Source organism: Acomys minous, assembly GCF_964271855.1.
Source record: "Acomys minous genome assembly, chromosome: 11".
NCBI classification, from domain to species: Eukaryota; Metazoa; Chordata; class Mammalia; order Rodentia; family Muridae; genus Acomys; species Acomys minous.
In genome coordinates, this window is record NC_140492.1 from 2402666 (window position 1) to 2425304 (window position 22639).

Genomic DNA, 22639 nt, shown 5'->3' on the forward strand with positions numbered 1-22639 from the left:
GCCTTCCATGCGATGGAACATGCTCCAAACCCTTCGGTTGGTTGGAAACTAGAGATCTTTGCATTCCTTCCACAGGAATTATCCAGCAGCCACAAACATCATATAGAGGAAGATGCTCCCAAGACCACTTACCTCTGGATCCCAACCATCCCACGTCAGTTACGGAGCTTTGCAGGAGATTCGGTGGAAGTTGTGGTCCTTCTCGGAAACATTATTTCACAATCTCTACTTGTAGCCATATACGTCAGCTGCTCACACTCCTGCTGTCACAGCTGTAGCTGAACCGGGCATCTGTCTCCAAACCTTCCCCGCCAGGATGGACTGTGTTCTCAAAGGGGAAAAATAAGCACCTCCTTCCTCAATTGCTGCTTTGTCACGGCAGAGAGAAAAGGAACGAATGCAAGCACTAAAGGAAACCAGTGGTCTTGCGGGAATAGTGACATCCCTTAAGAAGCCTCGGGGAGCTTGGTGGGTGAGGCGGACACAGATATGAGCCTTGCAGGGTCCTGCAAAACCAGCAGTGCTGAGCCTAGCACAGGCCCTAACCTGAAAGCCTATGAGCCCAGACGGTCATCAAAGAGGCACAGTCACCCCAGTGCACATGGTCCATATACATAACGAAATGATGCCACACCATGGAAGACTGAGGTAAGAGCCTACGGTGTTTACCTAAGACTAGAAGCCATATGAGAAATGACTAAGCCAGAGGAAGAATGCTTGCCTGGAGAAAAATGGCTGACTTTCCCCTTTGAGGGCTTGGATATTCAATATGAACCAAGGCCTGCTACCTCCCCTTTCCTCCTGTCCTTTAATCTACAGTGATCCATCCTTTTCTCTTGCATTCTAAAGACAGACAATTTTCCATGCACCCCCAGCACCACTCCACTTGCAAAATTAGTGCATTCAGCAGATACCACAGTGCAGGTCACACTTGCACCCAATCTTCAGAAGAGAAGACTGGGGCACTCCACCATACAAACTGTCAAAGCCAAGACTTGAATGAGGCTGGGAACTAAACTCTGCAGTAGGCACCTCACAGGAGGCACTGCACAAAACCCCTAAGACTTTCCCTCTTCAAATAAACCGGTCTCCTCAGCCTACCCGGTGAAAACACAAGCTATTTGGGACCACTATCTACATTGGAATCTTAGGACGCCTGAGAGTCTGCCCCTTGGGAATGAATAAACAGCTTCTACTCCCACCCCCAAAAGGTCCCAGTGACAAACAAAGCACACTTCCAACCTGCAGAACCAACCAGTGGTCCAGCTAATCTGGAAGCCACAGTGAAGGGTCCCTGGCTCTGTTAAGCCTGAAAATCTCAAGGAGAAAAGACCACCAAAGCCACAATTGTCCAATTAGAGAAAGCTGTATTTTGTGGGTGAACACGGGACTGACCAGCCAGCTGTCTCACTCTGAGTCAGGATTTGAGAGAGCAGCCCAGGCTGGCCTCTTGCGCTCCTTTTTATAGGAGAGATAAGGTGTTTACTGGCAGGAGGAGGTTGCTAACACATCTAATTAGAAAGTCAAAATGAAAGGGAAGCAACACAGGTAAAAATGTACACCGTGTGAATGGTAAAGATACACACCACGTGAACGGTAAAGATGCACACCACGTGAACGGTAAAGATGCACACCACGTTAATGGGCTCACAAGCAGTTTACCTCACATCTAAGAAACAGGAACTTACCCTTTTTTTTGGGTGGGGGAAGTTCGAGACAGGGTTTCTCTGTGTAGCCTTGGGTGTCCTAGACTTGCTTTTGTAGACCAGGCTGGCCTCGAACTCACAGAGATCCGCCTGCCTCTGCCTCCCGAGTGCTAGGATTAACGGCGTGCACCACCACGCCCAGCTGGAATTTACTCTTATTTACAAATAGAAACCTGAACTTAAAGACTTATCACAAGGCAAATAGGAATTTATTCTTCTTTTGGGGGCACGTTTTAAGACAGGTTATCTCTGTGTAGCCCTGGCTGTTTAGGAGGTCACTCAATAGACCAGGCTGTCCTCCAACTCACAGAGCTCTCTGCCTCTGCCCCTCCCGCTGCCTCCTGCGGCCGCCCCTGCCCAGCTCCTCCCCACTCACCACCCCACCCCACCCACACCCTACACCACACCACACCCCCGCCTCCACCTCCACCTCCACCCCCACCTCTGCCTTGGCCTCTGCTGCAGCCTCCGCCTCTGCGTGCTGGAATTAATGGGGTGTTCCACTGTGCCGGACTCAGGAACTTATTCTTTAACTAAAAACAGAATCCTTAACTTGCAGGGACTTAACGCAGCACAAACAGGAACTTATTCTTAACTGTCTTTCTGCAAACAGAACCCTTAACCTGCAAGGTATATATTTCCTTTTTTTGTCTTGCAGCAGGAGTATGGGAGATCCTGAGGGACTAGGTGTTGGACAGACCCGTGATAGGAGACAGATCCAGACAGGAGCCACCAAATTAAAGAAAGAAAATCTCAAAGACTCTTAAACCCCCAGCTACCAGCAGAGCAAATGGTGTGTGTGTGTGTGTGTGTGTGTGTGTGTGTGTGTGTGTGTGTTTCTCGCTTCCAGTAAAAGCATTTCTATACTGTTAGATTCTGTATGCCAAGTCTGACATTTCCCCTGCTGCTCCCTGATGTGCTCAAGATTTTCTGCCTTTTGGTTCTTTAATTGGCATAGAAAAGAAACTTCATCAACACCCCAGTGTGGATACTAGCTTCCATGTCACCATGAATGGACACACACACACACACACACACACACACACACACTCCTCCCCAGACAATGGAGGCCCTGCTCATTGAGGCGGAATTGCAGAATTGCATGGAAATGACTGGGAAAAGGAAAGAATCTCAAAGAATATTCAATGACCGTCCCCATCCCTGCTCAGAGAAGCGCCCAAGCTCAAGGGCAGTTAGCACATCAGGGAGCAGCGAGCTGTGCACATTATTCGTTTCCTCATAGAAAAGTTGTAACCCACCTGGCACATATCCAGCTGTCAGCCTGATGAATCGATTACCCCTGAGGAAACTGGGATTTCCCCAGGGGTTGTGGGCGGGGAGAAGGACAAAGCTGAAGCCTGGGCCCAGGAGAAGAAGGCACCTGGACCATAACAGACCTCGCACAGTAACTGACACCTTGTGAGGCAGAAGAGATCAGAGTTGAGACAGGACCAGGACAGCTTAGCTGTGCACACCTCTCACCGGCTGCCTAAACTTCGCGTCAGTGAACTGACTGAAGGCCAGTGAGGTGCCGCAACAGATAAGAGTGCCATGAGCAGAGGGACACACAGCAGGTGACAGGAACTCGGAGGAGCTCAGGACCATGTAGCTGAGTCAGGGTGGTCTCTCTGGAGCCAGCAGCCAGGCCAGCCCTGAGTCCTCAGCAGGAGACCTCCCTTGAGGAATCAAGACACTTGGGCACCCGGAGAGTCTGTTAGGACACCTCAGGTTCACAGGCTGCTGGGGAGAATGTTTAGCCTGCGTGTATGTGTGCCCGGTGCCTGTGGAAGCCATAGACGGCTGTCAGAGTGCTTTGGGCTGGGATTAGACAACAGCTGTGAGTGCCACGCGGGTCCTGGGAAGAGCAGCCCGTGCTCTTAGCCACCCGTCTCTTCTGTCCCTCCTTCCCCTGTACTTGCCCGCTGAGGACGGGTGCCTCAGCCTAGCTTGTTAGGGCTGTCAGCGCTCCTAGACAAATATTTTGAAAAGGACCCATAGAGAAAACTGTCCTGCTTCAAAACCAACCAAAAGAGAGCTGGGGATTTAGGCACATCTCAGGCCTCCGTCAGCTCGTCCCAAACAGAAGTTGTTCCCACAGCTGAAAGTTGCCAGCAGGGGCACATGGCGACCGTCCGTGGGGTAGCGGCAGCCCCCGAGCATCACATGAGGTCTGCGTGACCCTTCAGCAGCATCTACCCAGGGTAACCAGACTGGAAAGCGTGGTGGCAACCTCGGTTTCTTCTCTCCACAGCCTAAGACTTTGGCAAAAGTAGCATCCCGTCTGTAACTGGGCAGAGGGCGACCCCACCACAGGCAACCAAGAGGAAAGTGAGAGAAGCAAGCAGCCAGCGGAGGGTCCACTGAGATGGCAGAGCGTGGCCGACAGGGTCATCTCACTCCAGGGATGAGGGCAGCATTGAGTCTGATGACAGAGCAAAGGCCAAGAAACATGGGGTTCGTGGCGCTCTGGGGGCAAAGGCACGTTCTCTCAAACATCCATGCCAAGTACTGGCCGGGATGGGCTGTGATCAAAGTCAGAGACCCCAAGTGGCATGAAACGGGGGCCCTGGCCCTGGGGTGGAGAGTACGTCTCATACTCAGCCCTGCATTTCCAGGCACGGTTGCCTCCATTTCCCTCGGTCACAGGACGGTTTGCACCTCCCCAGGTCGCTATAAGAGGGGCTGACTCAGCAGGATACAACTGATCAAAATCAGCAGCAAAATTAACAAAAAGGCCCGGCCATGACCCGGATCTGCACAAGTCCATCCTCACGGATGCTGATGAAGGCCTGGCCATGACCCGGATCTGCACAAGTCCATCTTCACAGATTCTGATGAAGGCCCGGCCATGACCGGGATTAGAACTGGATCCACAACAGTGGGACCCCCAAGTTAACCCTTCCCCCAACTCCACAATACTCCTAGCCGAGTCTGGCCCGCTTGAGTCTGCACTGTGGAAAACACCATGTATTTGCACAGCCTCGCCCCCTGGCTTCTAATATAAACACCACCACAACACACTAACACATATTAAAGATCTCACAGTGCAATGCTTCTAATACTAAAAAACTCCAGAACAATGCATTTTTAAAAAGAAGAGTGGGAGTAGGGGAGAAAATAAAGAAAGAAAGCCACAGGCTTTAGAAAGCCATAAAAGGATGCTCCGGCTAGGGTCAGGAGTAGATTGCCAGTTATTCAGAACCACCCAAAGGCTCCGGGAAGATCAAGACTCTTATCAAACTTGCCGACATGGAGCTGGCGGGCTAGCTGCGGACTCCTGTGCCGCCATGGGAAAGTCAGCGATTTGCTTGCTTTAAGGTTTTTTAAGAACTGGGTTGAAGACATGGGCAGCCATTAAGAGCACTTACTGCTCCTCCCAGGTTTGGTTGCCACCCACACAAGGGGGTCACAGTTGCCTGTGACCCCAGCTCCAGGGACCTCCTTGGGTACCTGGACACATGAGGTACACATAAACCAATGCGTTCTTACTATTCAAAGCTTTGGGGGAGACGGAGAGATGGCTCAGCGATAAAGAGCTCTTCCAGAGGACCGGGAATAGATTCCCAGCACCCACATAGTGGCCCATAAGGCCTCAGGTAACCGACTCCCTCTTCTATCTTCCCTGGGACCAGGCACTACTAATGTGGTGCAGTCATGCATGAAGGTAAAAACACCCACACATTTAAAGGGGGAGAAAAATAAAATTAAGGATCCATATGGGAACCAGCAGAGGGTAAGGTGGGGATAAGAGCAAGAAAGTATAATAAGGGGTGATTAAACAACAGCGAAATTGGCCGGTCGTGGTGGCGCACGCCTTTAATCCTAGCACTCAGGAGGCAGAGATAGGCGGATCGCTGTGAGTTCGAGGCCAGCCTGGACTACAAAGCGAGTCTAGGACAGCCAAGACTACACAGAGAAACCCTGTCTCGAAAAACAAAACAAAACAAAAAAAAAAAAAACAGCGAAACGAACCCCTACCCAGATCTAGCCAATGGTCAGAACAGTCTCCACATTTAAGTGGAGAGTGGGATATGACTTTCTCACGTACTCTGGTGTCTCAAATTTGACCAAGTCCCCTGGAGGGGGAGACCTGGTGGCTCTCAGAGGAAGGACAGCAGGTTACAGAGAAGAGACTTGATACCCTATGAGCATATACAGGGGGAGGTAATCCCCCTCAGGAACAGTCATAGCGGAGGGGAATAAGGGGAAAATGGGAGGGAGGGAAGAATGGGAGGATACAAGGGATGGGATAACCATTGAGATGTAACAAGAATAAATTAATAAATAAAAAAAGAATAAAAAAATAAAAATAAAAATACAACAGCGAAATGCATGATGTGTACCTAGAAAATGTCACCATGAAACCAGTATTTTATGATGTATATGTGTTTACATATAATACTTTCACATGTACACACATATTAATTTTAGACCCGCACAACATTATCTTGGATAGAAGCGTTGAAAATGATGTGCCTGCTAGCTCAATTTTTTTATTTTGCCTGTTCTCTTCCTCTTTCCAGAAGGTAAACACCTTGGCCGCCCTCTGATTTCATCCCAAAGTACCCTGTGGTTGACAAGCAGGCAGCTGACCCCTAGGGCCTGCGGCACCAGACCAAGAAGCTTGTCTTTTTGTCGCCACCTAGTGGTGATTCTCTGTTATTACAGCTTGGGCCGCTTCTCCCCCTCCCCTTCCCACCCCCAACCATGTTTACGCTGAGAAAATATATAGATTCTCCAGGATGCTTTACGGACACAGCATCTCGCTCCCTTCCTGTTGCGCGTTAATATGGAACACAAGAGCGGACTGTGACTGATGTGTGAGGTAGATTCTTGCACCAAAGGAACACAGGGCACCCCTCGCGGGCCGAGAAAAGAAGGAACAAGAGGCAAGGACTGCTCAGAGGCTTAAAGAAACAAACTCACTTTTGTGTCTTTGATTTTTTTTTAGGTTAAAATGTTAAGTTGAGGGCCAAGCATGGCGGTACACACCTTTACTCCAGAACTCAGAAGGGAGAGGCAGGTGGATCCCTCAGTCCAGGGCCAGCCTGGCTCTACAGAGTAAGTTCCTCTGTCTTGGAATAAACAAACAAACAAACAAACATCTTACTTTGAATGCCCAGGCCTTCTTTAGACTAATCAAATTCTTTAATCTTCTAATACTATCAGATTACCATAAAATTATTCAATTTATTGAGGGGAGGCCCTATTTTTTTTTTCAATATGGAATTTTGAGTTAACCAAGTTCACAAGGGCAGGTGCTTGTGGAGGCAAGAGGCCCCCCTCAGCCATCGCGCCTCAGGTGTTGCCCCTGTTCCTGGATGCGCACTCGCTCCTCAGGATAGGCTGGCTGGTCAGTGAGGCCCAAGGACCCATGTGCCTTCACCTCCTGCTTAAAAAACTGTGAACTAAGAGGTAAGTTGGCAGTGAGCCTAGTTTACCTCGTCCTCCTCGGTCAAGGAAAGACTGAAAGTCAGCCCCAAGCACCAACAAGAAGTCCATGTTGCTTCTTTAAATGCTACTAGCTTTTTTTTTTTAAGAGAATGCAACTCAGCCCAATAAAGCAAATACAAACCAAGAAAAAGGGAGGAATCAACTTTTAATCACCTGAGTTCCCACATCACCAGTCTTTTACCTTACTCTTAGCAAAGAGAAGTATTTATCAGGGAAGCCACTTCAGGTACTGGGGGGCGGGGGCACTAATTCTCTTCAAAATGTCTCTTTTTGTTACCAAGGTAACAAAAAAAAAGCTATATTTCAGAGTTGTGGGGCTCCCTGGGACTGCTGTAGCCTCCCATGTAATGGGACATGGCTCCACCTGGGAAAGCAAACGTCACTCCATGGGACACAGTGACTGTGACAAGAGGGGGCAGAGCAGCAAAGACAGGAGCCCCAGCCCCCAAGCCAGAGGCAGTAAGCCCTGCACAGAACGGCAAGGGAGAAGGTGGGCTGCAGAACGTCACAGGAGGGCGATGTCTCTGTACAGTCACAGGGGCAATAGGCAGAGCGGGGCTGTGCAACTCAGCTGGAGCAGTCAGAGGGCTGGAGCAGTCAGAGGAGGGCTGCGGCAGCCGTGGCAACCCTGCACGACAACGTTCCTGCAGCCAAGAGCGTACAGGGAGCACGAGGCTGCCGATGTCCTGTCCTAGCCACAATCCCGCATGTGTGGATGCCAGTGCTATGTTCAGTCAGGATCCATATAGACAGTGTGCACAGCACTCGGCGTAACACAAAATGTGACAGCATAAGCCAGTGCCACTCGAAAACCTGAGCCAATTAGTGCAACAAAAAACAATCTACCTCGGGGTACACAGGACTCAGTCTGAACAGACACAGCAAATTCAAGTCCACAAAACGGCAGAGAGATGACCGGGGGCGGGGGGGGGGGTGTGTGGGGGGTGTGGGGTGTGTGTGGCAAAAACAACAGTTCAGACCAGGCAAGATTGATTCTTGCTATCAATCTTTATTTATAGTTGCTCGCTGGGAGGTTTGTCGTTTTCAAAGCCAAGCCTAAAGCAAGAAGTACTGCGTCTACATTGAAGGCAGGAACTCTGCCTCGAGACCCTGTTCGCAGAGCATTAATGAGAAAGTATACCTGTGCATCGCAAAAGAAACAAAAATTAAGCAAAGACTGAGAACTGTAGGCACAGAGCGTGTGCGGTCTTCCACTCAGCCTCACGAGACGCAGTGAAGCCGAGACCCGCAGACACCTAACTGCCTCAGAGGGCACAAGTCCTCAGGGAGCCCAGGGTGCCGAGGGAAGGGTGCTGGCGTCCAGACAAAGTGTGTGTTGCATTGTGGGGAGAGAGTTGAAGTGTGGCCTCGTGGCTTGGGTATTCTAAAAGAAAGGAAACATTGGGAGGAGTCTGTTAAAGCTGGGCTGCTGATTGCTGTCTTCACTTTTCAACACACAAGCCAGGAAGGCATCGCCACATTTTTACCATTTGTGGCCTGAGCAAAGAAGAGACAGTAAGTCTACTTCATAAGAAGCAGGCCAGGTGTCTACTGGCTGTCACATCTGACATATACTAACCCCAGAGGAAAGGCAAGCCCCAGGCTAGCTGCCCCACTGTGTGCTCACAGGAAACAGAGCAGCTGCATCTACAACTGAGCCCCAAAGAGGGAATTTCTTTTTTATTATTATTAATTTATTTAGATTACATCTCAATTGTTTGTTTGTTTGTTTTTACGTCTCAATTGTTATCCCCTCACTTGTATCTTCCTGTTCCCCTCCCTTTCTCCTTCACCCCATTCCCCTCCCCTAGGTCTGTGACAGAAGGAGACCTCCTCCCCCACCATATGATCACAGCCCATCAAGTCTCATCCTGGTAGCCTGCTTATCCTTTCTCTGAGTGACACCAGGCCTCCCCACCAAGGGGAGGTGGCCAAATATGGGGCACCAGAGTTCATGTCAGAGTCAGTCCCCGCTCTCCACTCAACTGTGGAGAATGTGCTGTCCATTGACTAGATCTGAGTAGGGGTTCGATGTTTACTGCATGTATTGTCCTTGGTTGGTGCAGTAGATTGAGCAGACCCCGCCTGGGTCCAGATTCACCCATCATGATGATCTTATTGTGGGTTTCTAGGACCCTCTGGATCCTTCTATTTCCCCATCTCCCATATTTCCCTCAGCTAGAGTCCCACTAGGAAGTCCCTGCATCTATCCCTCAGTGGGTGTCCTCACGATTTTTCTGCCACGGTTTTAAAAAAGTGAAAAGTGTTTTAGTCTCCTTCCTGTGCTAAAAGGCATGCGTCAGGCTTCTGGGCCCACTGAGGGACCCGTGGCCTCAGACTGCGTCATAAGGACAACAAGGGTAACACCTCCCTTTTCGCAAATGTGTCTTGAGAAACCAGCGGCTTCCACAGCATCACATGCTCTCTAAGGCCTTCACTCGGCCTCTGGTGTCCAAGGGTCCCACCAAGTCCTTAACAGTCCCTCTTCTAGTACGCATCTTTATCCTACTAACATCATCACGTGATGCTGACCCGCCCCTAGAGAACCCCACAGTTACTGCCCTATCAGCAACAGCTGTCTAAACCCACAGGAGACGCAAACGCTTACCAAATGCCTCCTAGCCCATAGCATGTCCCTACGAGTGTCCGGTCAATACCGCAAGTAAGAACGGACTACGCTCCGCTTAAGACAGCATGTACAGCAGTCATCAGTAGCAAATCAGTAGCTAGCTTGAGGAACAGACAGACGGGCATGCAAATGCTCTGGCTGGCAGAGGCATCATCAGGACAGACCACCCAGAGAGCTGCTTCCCACCAGCTCTTAAATAACTCACATGGGGGAGGAAGCACACTCAGGCTAGCCCCTCTTTGGTCGGCGTGCTCCTTTTCCCATCATGCCCCTGTGCCAACATGGATGAGGTACAGTCTGAAGCCGGCTGCACAGAGCGGGGCAGGAGAGACACACCTGGGACAGGTTCGCACGGTGCACACAGGGACAACACCCAGCCCCAGAATTCTGCACCTACCTGGGAAAGCTGAAAAATTAGCCTAAGAATCATCTTCCTCTTCTCCTGCCTCTTCCTCGGCTGCCCCTTCCTCGGCTGCCCCTTCCTCGGCTGCTGCCCCTTCCTCAGCTGCCGCCTCTTCCTCGCCTTCTCCCTCTGCTCCTTCCTCTGCCGCTGCTTCCATCTAGTTCACACAGAGTCACATCATTATTGAGAAGCTCAAGGGCCACAGACACAGTGAGAACAAGATGCCAAACTAGTGCTGGGGGCTCCCATGACGCCTGCCACACAAAAGACGATGGAGGTGGCTGAAGGAGATGTCTGGCATTGATGCCTGCTTGCCGCGCGCGCGTGCACACACACACACACACACACACACACACCAATGAGAGGAACGTAGCAAAAGCTGTACAGGTGTCACCAACAAGCGCTTCCCCTCAGCTGAGTAAACAACTGTTAAAGACAGCAGGGCTCACCTCTTCTGTTGTTCTTTCCACCTCTTCTTCCTTAGGTCAGCAAAGAAAAAAAAACAGTTAGAGTAAGACTTAAGTTGAATTTTTAAGATAAACAAGTGATATACTAAAACAGAAGCCCGTTTGACAAGTAGGAAATACTCATCCCCAAGGTGGGCAAATAGCACATCTGTAGTGATCTAACTACATCCTGTTCAGAACCCCAAGCTGTTAAGTTTTTCAGCCAGAAAAAAATAAAAATTTTTAAAAAGTCTCTTCTGCCTTTATATCTTTTAAGTGTGCCTTTACTCCAGTTCATAAAAACCAAGGGCCAGAGAGACGGCTCGGTGGGTAAATGCTTGCTGTGCAAGCCGGATGACCTGAGTTCAGTCCTCGCATCCCACACAGGGGTGGACTAGGGAACTGGCCGCACAGGGCTGCCTTCTAACCGCTGTTTATGCCCCGTGACAGGATGATAGTGCTCTTTAAATAATGACACCATTTCCCCTCCTCTCCAACTCCTTCTGTGAACTCCCCGTTTGCTCTCGTTCAAATGCATGGGTTTGGCATGGCTAGTGGGCTACACCCCTTAAGAGCACTACCATGCGCCCCGCATCACCCTACAGCCAACACCCACAAGCGCGCCAACACTAGCTCTCAGAGCTCTGCTCCACCCGCCCCCCCAATCAGGCCAGGACTTTGCTTTCCTTTTCCCATCTTTCTCTAATCACTGAGGCTCTGCCTGATGTGGGGCAGTGGCTCAATCGACTGATACAATGTGCACTGAACGCGCTTATCAGATGCCACTCCGACCCCCAAGTCTTTCTGGACTGAGGTACGAGATCCTAACTTCCCAGCTCTCGCTCACAGAATTAGACAGCACCTGAAGTACACAGCTGTCACACAGTCACACAACGCTTGAATGCAGTCCTGCCGTTAGAATATAAGTACATGGACTTATGAGGAAATCTGTGATTTCTGGGTAAAGGAAGCCAAGTGCTCAGACATGGTGGGAGCCAGGACTGTGAGGGTCACGCCCCCAAATGATGTCACTGTGTAGCCCTCCACGGGGCCGCCCGGTGCAAGCATGGGAAATGAGACATCTCAGACCTTCCACAGCAGCTGGTTTTTGGTTGGGAACTTATCCAAGACTTGGGCCACTGACATGGCGCTGGGACAGAACTAAGGGCAGGTGTCAGGGGTGACAAGTGTCAGACATGGATGACGATGAGGACGCTGAGGCCTGCCAGTGTGACCTGAAAGGGCACTGGCAGGAGTGAGCACTGGTGGTGTCCCCTGGGTCTCCTGCCCTGAGCCCAGCCTTGGGACCGCGCCCACACTCGCCTTTACAAAAGGAGCTTTTGTGAGGGCTGGCTCGGAGGAGGCGAACCGAGCCGGGGGCGTCAAGGTCTTCAGATAAAGAAAAAGAACTGGCAACAAATGCGACTCAAAACAATGTGACATTTTCCATAAGATAACCTTGGGAAGAGCCGGTGCTAACGTGAGCCACTTGCGGTATTTCCACCACCTTGTGAAGCTCTGAAACTCTCTCGTGGGGAGGCTCGGCGCATTTGCCTGTGGCCCCCCGCAACCCACAAGGCTCTTGGGTAGCCTGCACCAGCCCAAGGCATCGTCAGCCGAGTTCCGCACACCCCGTGCTCTTGGTGCCTACATAATCCCCAGGCATCGCTCATCACCTTGCTGTCCCTGAATGGCGGATCCCTTCAGGATCAGCTCCATGCAGGCCTTGGATCCCATAGCTCCTTCACTAACCCCTGCATGCCCTGGCTCTTTTCCCACCAGGAGGCTCATGGGAAGGTATACGCAGGAGTTAGTCATCACTGAAGACGGAGGGGTAAGGACCCTCGTCCGAGTGGGAACATGAATGTGACTTATCGCTGGTCACGGGATGAGTCCCTGAAGCCAGCACTGACTGCTTGCCACCACGCCTGGTGCAGGGCCCTCCCTCTGGCCCTCTCAGCGTCTGCTCCACCGCAGTTAGATCAGGAGTGAAAATAGCTGGTTCCTCCCGGCTGAGCTCTCAGTGTCCGTGCAGCACAGCTCCCGACACCTTACAGGAGCTCAGTACTGGGAAAGATGCAGTACAACTCCTGTGAGCAGAGCGAGCACTCACGTTCTTCTCTGGAGACTCAGAAAGGCCACCTGTGTCCTCAGTGTCCTCTCTCTGTGCCTCAGTTTCTCCACTTTCTTCAGCCTTCTCTGTTCCCTGTTTAGAAAAGAAGCTCAAGGTGTCGCTGACCTTCAGTAAGCTCCCAAGGGGGGGGCGGAGAAAAAAAAGGGGGGCAGGCCACACCTGCTGTGTGTGGCCTTCCCACTTCCGTTGTGACACATAAGTGACCCCAGCAGAGACTCTCTCTGCACAAAGCCACTTAAATGCTGGCACAAGCTCCCCCAAACCCCCAAGCTGCTAACAGACTGACTGCATGCTGCAGCCATAAAGTGCAGAGTGAAGGATGCCGAGTCAGCCGTTCACGGCTGGGAAAGGTGACAGGTGCGCAGATGTGTGGGTATGGGTGAACAACGCACACGGATGAGCAGGTGAACAACGCACACGGATGAGCAGGTGAACTGGGCGGATGGATGGAGAGCAGATAAAAGACAGATGATAGAGATGATGGTAGACACAGGAGAAATAGGTGGATGAGAGCGATACATACATGCATACATACATGCATACATATATGCATACATGCATACATACATGCATACATGCATGCATACATACATGCATACATACATGCACACATACATGCATGCATACATGCATGCATACATACATGCATACATACATGCACACATACATGCACATAGATACATAAGTAGACAAAAAAAAAACAAAGAAATGTCAGGACCAATCGCCACCCTAGGGTCCCAGCAGCACCAGTCTTACCTCCGCAGCACCCTCTGCCTCTCCTGCTACATCTCCATTGGGAAGAGAAGATGCGTCCTCAGACTTTGTCACCTGCACCAAATGGTTGAAAACACTTGAAAATTCTCGGGAGGACATAACTCACATTTCTGTGTCCTTTAACCAATTGAATTATTCTCCTCTCTGGCCTTGATTTTATTCACAGCAACAGTGGGGCCCAGTAGAGACAGTGCGGTGGCCGGGGAGACGCTCAGGGGTGGGCACTCAGGCGTGGACGAGAGCACTGCTGCTCTTGCAGACAGCGTGGGTTCGGTTCCCAGCACCCTCGCGGCAGCTCACTACCACGGGAACTCCAGTTCCAGGGGGTGCAACGCCATCTTCTGGCCTCTGCAGGCACCTAGTCCATGCTTGAGATATGCACAGATGTGTAGGCAAAGCACACATATACTTAAAATAAAATTAAAATAATTTTAAGAACATAGAAGCAGAAAACCATCATAACACAAGCTTAGGGCAGAGCCACCTCTACCTCCCCATGAGATGACGGTCTTAACCCCTGAGGTAGTTCCAAGGTTTCTAGAACATCAGCTTGAACATCTTTGTGACACCCTTCAACCTCACACCCTCTGTTGCCGTCCCTGTATGACAATCTTTTCTTTTTTTTTTTTTTTCCTTTTGGTTTTTTGAGACAGGGTCTCTCTGTGTACCCTGGCTGTCCTGGGCTCACTTTGTAGACCAGGCTGGCCTCAAACTCACAGCGATTCGCCTGCCTCTGCCTCCCAAGTGTTGGGATTAAAGGCGTGCGCCACCATGCCTGCCTGACAATCGTTAATATTTGGTATACACCCAACCCCACTCTCATACATAGTAGCTGTTGGAGGAATTTGTTGTTTTCCTATTTTGTGGGCTTTGAAACAAAACAAGAACATGCTGTGGCTTAACACATCATGACATCCCAATTCATTCTTTGCAGCATTTGCTTAATATTAAATATATGGCAATTTATTCAAATACATTCTAATTGACAGATAGTCAATGTGTTCCCTGTTTGTGACTCTCTGGCTAATTTGACAAATAAAATAGGGGATATTTTTTTATCAGGTTTCTTTTCAGAAAGATGGGAGTAATTCATATCCCTCCAAAATACTTGACACCCCACTCTTCTTTAGCCTTGTGACTAGTTAACACAGTTGCACTTTTTTGTTTTGTTTTGTTTTGTCTTGTTTCTGAGACAGGGTTTCTCTGTGTAGCATTGGCTGTCCTGGACTCACTTTGTAGACCAGGCTGGCCTCGAACTCACAGTGATCCACCTGCCTCTGCCTCCTGAGTACTGGGATTACAGGCGTGCAAATATTGTTCTAATCTAAAATTTTTAAATAGTTATATAAATGTTAGCTTTTTGTAAAGAGAAATTTACTTAAATATTTCCATAAAATATTTTAGTGGTTCTGTGTCTTCATAGTTATTAATACGTAGACTTTCTAATTTTTTTTTTAAGTTTTTTTTTTCAAGACAGGGTTTCTCTGTGTAGCCTTGGCTGTCCTGGACTCACTTTGTAGACCAGGCTGGCCTTGAATTCACAGCAATCCGCCTGCCTCCGCCTCCCGAGTGCTGGAATTGAAGGCGTGCGCCACCATGCCCGGCTATTTTTTTTTTTTAAGGAATATCTAGACTTTTAATCCATCTATACTTTAATTTTATATATGATATAAAATAGCAGGTTGGGACTGGGGTTGTAGACCATCAAGGAGCATTTGCCTAGAATGAATGAAGCCTAGGATCAATCCTGAACACAAACTTGAACATTTTTAACCTTGAAGTCAGGGCCCACGTGGTCTGAATGAGGCATGTCCCCGTAGGCTCCCATGCTTGACGATGGCTCTCTGTGGGGAGGTTGTGGGACCGTGGCAGCTGGAGCCTTGCTGGAGGGAGTACCTCACCAGTGGTGCCCCACTTCCTAGTCTGTATTTTCTGTGTGGATGGAAATGTGACCGCCAACTGCTTCCGTGCCAGGATGGACTCTGGGACTGTGAGCTAAATTAAACCCCTTCTTCCTTCGGTTGAGTTTGGTCATGGTATTCTTCCACAGCCACAGGAAAAGAGCTAACATAGTCCAAAATGCCTCCTCCTTCTACGCAGGGGGTAAGATGTGTCTACTCCACTCTTCGCTGTTGTGAGGCTTGCCTTTAACAGCTGAGCCATTGCTCCAGCCCAAATTACACCTGCTCTAAATCATCACTTTCAGCTGGTGTAAGACGAGTTTTCATGAAGATAAAGCCCTGAAATCTGGGCTTTTTATGTCCACCTTTCAGGGACTCCTCTTAGTGTCTGACTCTCAGACAGCACCCAACTGACTGTGTGGAGAGCGCGCAGCATCCCCAGGTCCTTCGCTCTCCCTGGATGCCTGCGGCACACACAGCAGACCCCTCGCTGTGACGTCTGGCCTCTTCCGCTTTCCTACTCCTTCCACTTTTGTTTTTTGTGAATGCACTTCTCTCTCTGGCCTAAAGTACCACATGAGGCGCAGCGGGGTTCACTGTCTTTGTTACTCATGTAGTTTCAAGCTGGAAAATTACAGAACATCCTTACAAGGCCAGAGTCCTCTGGCCATGTTTCTCTCTCTCTCCCTCCCTCCCTCCTCTCTCTCTCTCTCTCTCTCTCTCTCTCTCTCTCTCTCTCTCTCCCTCCCTCCCTCCCTCCCTCTTCTCTCTCTCTCTCTCTCTTTCTCTCTCTCCCTCCCTCCCTCCCTCTATCTCCTCTCTCTCTCTCTCTCTCTCTCTCTCTCTCTCTCTCTCTCTCTCTGCTTTCTGCCCCTCCCTCTCAGATGCCTTTCACTCACAGTCACTTCCTTAGGTGACATTTGCCACCTGTTGACCACCGTAACAGAAATTATATCCAAACTTGCCATCGTTCGTTACTTTGGGCTATAAATCACGTGTCTCAGGGTGATGTGCTGGAGGTTGGTCTGATGTATTTTGATGCTAATTACTGCTTGCTGTCTCTGTCCCACCTGCACCTAAGAGCCTAACATGTTTGGCCAATAAAAGGCCATCACACCTGGGCAGGGCAAATGGGCTAGGCATGGCTAAGGTTCCAGGGAGTGGGGAGACAGAGAGAATCTTGGGAGGAAGGGACCAGAGGAGAGAAGAAGAGGCTGCTCATTATGGGCTAGGTGGGGAAGCACATGGCCAGTGTAGATGGAGGACTTGGCCCAGATGAAGAACATCAGCAAGTATATGGGATTATGGGTGAGAGGTAGCTTGGTAGAAATTATTAGAAGCAGATGGCATGGGGTTGGGGTAGGTAGTCCATACCTGCCCCACTATGGGAGGTAGTTTAGGGGACTAATGTCTGCCCTGCCCCAGGTTAACTCAGGCTATTTTAAAATATAACAGGTGTCTGTGTCTTGATTGATGGCTAGCAAGTTAGAAAATATTGCCGTAACGGGAAGTAGAGGCCTGATAATAAACATTATTAGGCCATACTGATAAAATAACCGCAACAGTAATGGCTCCTGGCACTGGGGCAGCTTCAAGTCGAGAATCACAGGTTCAAAGTCAACCTAATCTACACAGTGAGAACTTGTCTCAAAACAAAACGAAACCTCGAGATGTCATTTCTGTCTTATTCACTAGACAGGTACGTTACTAGAAGAAAAGCCATGACAGAGGTCTTGATGTTGGTGTGGCTGTGGAGACTGTTAAGATGTCATGAGGTGACAGCCGGGACGCATAAACCCTGACGTGGAACAACTACACTCCAACAAAATACTGCAGAGGTGGCGCTGGGACACTGCAGTGACCGCCTGCCCCTGATGGTTAGGGGGAACCCCAGCTGCACATAGAATTGGATACTGTCCACTAGAAGCTGCTAGAATAAAGCACATAAGCATTTTACGGAGGGCTGGAGAGGCGGCCCAGGAGTTGAGTCCTCCTGCTCTTGCAGAGAAGGTGGGTTCCATGTCCAGCACTCACATGTTGGCTCACAGCCATCTGTAACTCTAGTCCCCGGGGACTTGATGGCCTCCTCTGGCCTCCAGGGGCCTCAGATGCACACATGGTGCACAGATATGTATGCACCCATACACTTTTTTTTTTTAATTAAGGAGAATTTGATAGGGCCAGAGAGAGGGCTGGAAACCTGAATTTGGTCCCTAGAGCCTATGTAAATGTAGACAGAGAACGAGTTCCACAAAGCTGTCCTTTGGTCATCACACGTGGACACACTTCATGCGCAGTTATAATAAATACAATTTATTTTTAAGTTTTAATTAATTGATTATTAATACTAATACTTTGTTGTTGTTGTTGTTGTTGTTTTGAGACAGGGTGACGTGTAATTTCACAAGGAGTTCCATAAATTCTTAAAAACAAAATCCCATCGACTCCGAGCACTGCTGTTTGCCAGTTTCCAGTTTTTACCGACTTTTATCATAGCCCATACTGGACCACACAAGGCGTCTAAGCTTACCTTTGACCCAGGAGGGGGAGCCAAGCCAAGGAATGAGTAAATAATATTTTCTTCTTTTGCAGAGAAGAAAGAGTCGAAATCCTTGAAGCAAAGAAAGAGAATATTTAAACCCACTATACACTTGGGAGTTCGAATAACCCTGAGCCCAGGCCCCTTGTCAATCAGTCATTAGCACAAAACGTTTGCCTTGTCAACTGATAGCTAAGCCATACAGCTATAAAGTCAAGCTGTTGATCTTGCATGTTTTTATACATTGTCCCTGTACCTACATAGCATACGAACACACACACACACACACACACACACACACACACACACACACACACGAAACAGGAAAGGCTGCAGAGGGTGGGGTGGGGTGGTGGTGACCAGGGACAGGTGCACAGCACCTGATGTGGAGAGACCTTTCCCCCCACCCTACTGGGTTTGTATTCTGTCCTTCCCACTTCCCTGAGTACCAGCGACACTCACATCTGTATTAATGCAGATTCTAATGATCAAGTCTTCCTCCGTTGTGCCCAAGCCCTGGCTTCCCATCTGGTGTTGCCTTCCTCTGATACAGTCTGCCATGGCTCACCAGACATCCTCACCTACCCCACACTGCAAACTCCCAGACACCTGATGCCCCGCCTCCTGGTGGAGACACCTGATGCCCCACCTCCTTCTGCAGACACCTGATGCCCCACCTCCTGCTGCAGACAGCTGATCCACAGCCGACCCTTGCTCCCACACCTGCTGGTGTCATAGGACCCAGCACATAGCTGACTGAGAATCCCCATGAACCATTAAGAACACTTGAGTGAGGCAGGTGTAGTGGCGCACGCCTTTAATCCCAGCACTTGGGAGGCAGAAGCAGGCAGATCTCTGTGAGTTCGAGGCCAGCCTGGTCTACAAAGCGAGTCCAGGACAGCCAAGGCTACACAGAGAAACCCTATCTCAAAAAAAAACCATCAAAAAGAAAAAAGGAAGAAAAAAAAAACACTTGAGTGACAACTATTTTTATAATCCATATTCTATGCATGAGGAGAAATACAGCAACAGTATCCTAAGTTAGTCTGTGCTGGCTAGTTTTGTGTCAGTTTGACTCAGGTCACAGGGATAGTGTATGTCTGTGATAAAACACCGTGACCAAAGCTACCTGGGGAGGAAGGGGCTTATTTCAGCTTACACTCTCAGTCCATTAGAGGAAAGTCAGGGCAGGAACCTGGAGGCAGGAACTGATGCAGAGGCCATGAAGGGATGCTGCATACTGGTTTTACTGGCTTGTTCTCCACAGCTTGCTCAGCCTGCTTTCTTACAGCTCCCAGGACCACAAGCCCAGGAGTGACCCCACCCACAATGGTCATCAGTCAAGAAAAGGCACCACAGGCTTGCCCATCGACCAGGGTGGCAGGGACCTTTTTTCTTAATTGAAGTTTTTTCTTCCCTCTAACCTGAGTCAAACTGACATAAAACTAGCCAGCACAGACACTGTTTTTTTACTTCATGAGTGTTTTGACTGCATGTGTGTCTATACACCATGTGTGTGCCTGGTGCCTGTGGAAGCCAGAAGACGGTGTCAGATCCTCTGAAACTGGAGTTACAGCTGGTTGTGAGCGTCCATGCAGATATTGGGAACCACACCCAGTCCTTAGGCACGAACAGCAAGTGCTCTTAACTGCTGAGCCATCTCTCCCGGCACCCTAATGTCTTTAAGTTTCAAAAAGCAGTGAGAGAGGGCTGACTTTGCCTCCTGCTGATGGCAACATTAGGTGGCCCAGCCGGAGCAGTGCTGGGGAGCTTGCTCTCCTGGTGTGGTGCAGATAATGGCGGGGGTTGGGGGGGGGGTGAAGCAGAGGGGGGGGATGGCAGAGGGGGCGCGGGGGGCGCAGAGGGGAGGATGGTGGCTGACCAGATCTAGGGCTCTGAGTTGGCTCACCCCAAACTCTATATCAGCTGCAAACGCTTGGGACACATGAAAGGACCAGTCTGCTGTCTGAAGCTGCAGGATCTCCATGACAACAGGACAACAGCAGGAGTCCCAGTGAGGATCCAATACTGGTGATGTCACATTAGCCAGAGACCTTGAACCAGACCAGTGACTCTTTATAATGAACATTTGCAAGTGAAGATGTGAGGACAGAAGGGGTGTGCTGTGGGACATCCTGTGACACCTGCAGCTTCCATGTTTTTCTATGCTTTGTCGTGCGCGCTCTCGCGTGCGTGCGTGCGTGCGTGCGTGCGTGCGTGCGTGCGTGCGTGCGTGCGTGCGTGCGTGTTAAGGGGAAGAGGCTGCTAGAACAAAGGGCAGATATGAGGGGATGGGGAGATGAGTGGACTTTGTGAAACTCACAAAGAATCAAGAAAAAGTTTTAAAAGTTAAAAAAAAATGAGTCGGGCGTGGTGGCGCACGCCTTTGATCCCAGCACTCGGGAGGCAGAGGCAGGCAGATGGCTGTGAGTTCGAGGTCAGCCTGGTCTACAAAGTGAGTCCAGGACAGCCAAGGCTACACAGAGAAATCCTGTCTCGAAAATACCAAAAAATAAAAAAATAAAAAAGCATGTGTTCACTGAGTGCGCACTTCACAGGGCTAGCGAGAATCAGTCCCTTTCTACCTAAGACGCAGATTTTGTTGAAACAAGTGGGCTCTGGTTTTCAAAATAAAAAACTTAAAACAGCCCTCAAGTCTTCCGAATCGTAGTTGCACTGACTCCGCCATCTTCTAACTCTTAAATGTTGAGTTATGGACTATTTCAAATGAGGTCTCAAAGCTAATCTGCTTTAAACAGTTTCTGACAAACAGAGGCTCACGGTCCATTGATAGATACAGTGCCTGACATGCGAGGCCCTGCCCTCAGGTCCCCAGCAGCCGAGTACTAGCAGGCGCATGCGCAGCAGCAGCAGGGAGGGGACAGAGAAACTCAGCCTCGCTGACTCAGCAAGCCCCAGGTCCAGGCACAGACCCCGCCTCAAAAACAATGTAGTGCGTGATTGAAGAAGGCACCCAGTGTCAACCTCTGCCCTACACACACACACACACACACACACACACACACACACACACACACATACACACGCACGCACGCACACACACACCACCGAACACTCACCCCACAATACTGCTCTTCGTTGAAGATCTGAGGAGGCAAAGGGATGCCATTCTGAGGTCTCTTCTCCCCGGGAACATTCTCTCTCATCCACTTCCTGTTGTCTTCATCCCCAGCAATGTCCAGTTCCTTAAAGTCTATTTTATTGGCCTCCAAAAAGCCGACCACCTCTTGCTGTTTTTTCCTAATCTGGTTAAGAGCAGAGAAAGAAGATGATTACAGTGTTATAAGATTATATGGTAGCTGGTTTGGAAGCATGCTTTGTTGACGTTTACAAGACGTCACTTCATTCCTTCCGCTGCACTACACAGCCTAAATAACTGTGTGCAGCATTAAAACAAAGACCCCCCCCAAAAAAAATCATACCTTCTCATTAGAAAGGATCGACGGAGGGGATCATTGGAGCTGCCGGTCCTGGCACAAGTGGGTGCATGATGCTACACAAAGTGCTGTTCTCAGCATGTGCCCCCCAGAAAGGAAACAGAAGAAATCTGTTTGCTCTTGGACTCACCAGGGAATTCTTAAAACTGGCTCGGGCTGACTGGAACACAGGAGGAGAGCCTGGCCTGGGAGCTTGAGAGGAGGAGGGGTCGCAGAGTGGAGCCCAGAGGAGGAAGGAGGGTGCAGGTGGCCTCCTGAGGTGAGCACCATGCACACAGGATCAGCCTTCAGAGGCTCCTCCCCTTTATGACAGGGAGAGGTATGCACATGGCACCCCAGTAGATCGCCTCAAGACTCACCCCACATCTTCCCGGGGGTCCCTTCTCTGTCCTCGGCATGCCAATGCCCTGACATTTCCACAGGCTGCCCTACTGCTCTCTAAGGGACAGGCCTGCAGGACCTGGAGACCCTGGGTGGGGTCACCGTTTGGAACCTCGGAGACCTCAGTGGAGGCTCGGAGAGCTCTCTCCCTATCCTGTGGCGTTTGCCCACAGTAACCTTTGCCTCTGTCCTCAAGTCGCCCAGTCACTGTTGGCCACACTGCAGAGTGTCTGAGAATCTGCAGCCACACCTCTCCCAGCCCTTTGCTTGACACCTCTTGTTTATTGTGCGGTGCAGTGAGGAGACCAAACTGAGGTGACCATAGGTGACCATACTGCAGCGTGAAGTCTGCGGGATGGGAGTCGTGGGTCACCTTTGCTTGTATCTAGCTCCAAGGGTGCTCTATGAGCAAGACCTCGGGGCTTTGATTCCCTCATCTGGAAAACAGATGCAGGATGCCCTCCTCTCGGGTGGCATCGCCTGTAACCACAATCTGTGGGGAGTGAGACAGGAGGATTGCAGGACCTCCAGGCTGCTGGGCTAGGCCCAGGCTGAGTGGGAGAGCCTATCTCAAGTGAGTAAGGTGGAAATGAGAGAGAGTATGACACTGGACAGTCTCCTCTGGCCTCTGCACATGTGTGCACACACATGCGCATAAACATACATACACACACAGAGTCTCACTTTTCCTAACAGACTCACACCATCAGTCTAGTGGGAGAGGGGACTGAGAAACCAGGAGCCCCATGAGACCCTTTCGTAGAGGTGGCCCGTGCGGGGGATGCACACCTTAAACACAGTACACTGGGGGCTG

The 22639-nt window shown here is 50.0% G+C and overlaps 1 protein-coding gene across 2 annotated transcripts in view; it reads right to left on the reverse strand.

The window, feature by feature from the left end:
- Window positions 1–8149: 8149 nt before the first annotated feature.
- LOC311608137 (SH3 domain-binding glutamic acid-rich protein-like) overlaps window positions 8150–22639 on the reverse strand; it is a 47225-nt gene continuing 32735 nt past the window's right edge. For both annotated transcript variants that reach the window (XM_084800446.1, XM_084800445.1), the window contains exons 2-8: window positions 21067–21252; window positions 17978–18058; window positions 13529–13600; window positions 12752–12844; window positions 10642–10671; window positions 10187–10349; window positions 8150–8544 (exon numbers count right to left, since the gene is read on the reverse strand). In XM_084800446.1, coding sequence (XP_084656572.1) covers window positions 10209–10349; window positions 10642–10671; window positions 12752–12844; window positions 13529–13600; window positions 17978–18058; window positions 21067–21252 — 603 coding nt within the window. In that variant the 3' untranslated portion in view covers window positions 8150–8544; window positions 10187–10208. The remainder of the gene's footprint in view (window positions 8545–10186; window positions 10350–10641; window positions 10672–12751; window positions 12845–13528; window positions 13601–17977; window positions 18059–21066; window positions 21253–22639) is intronic.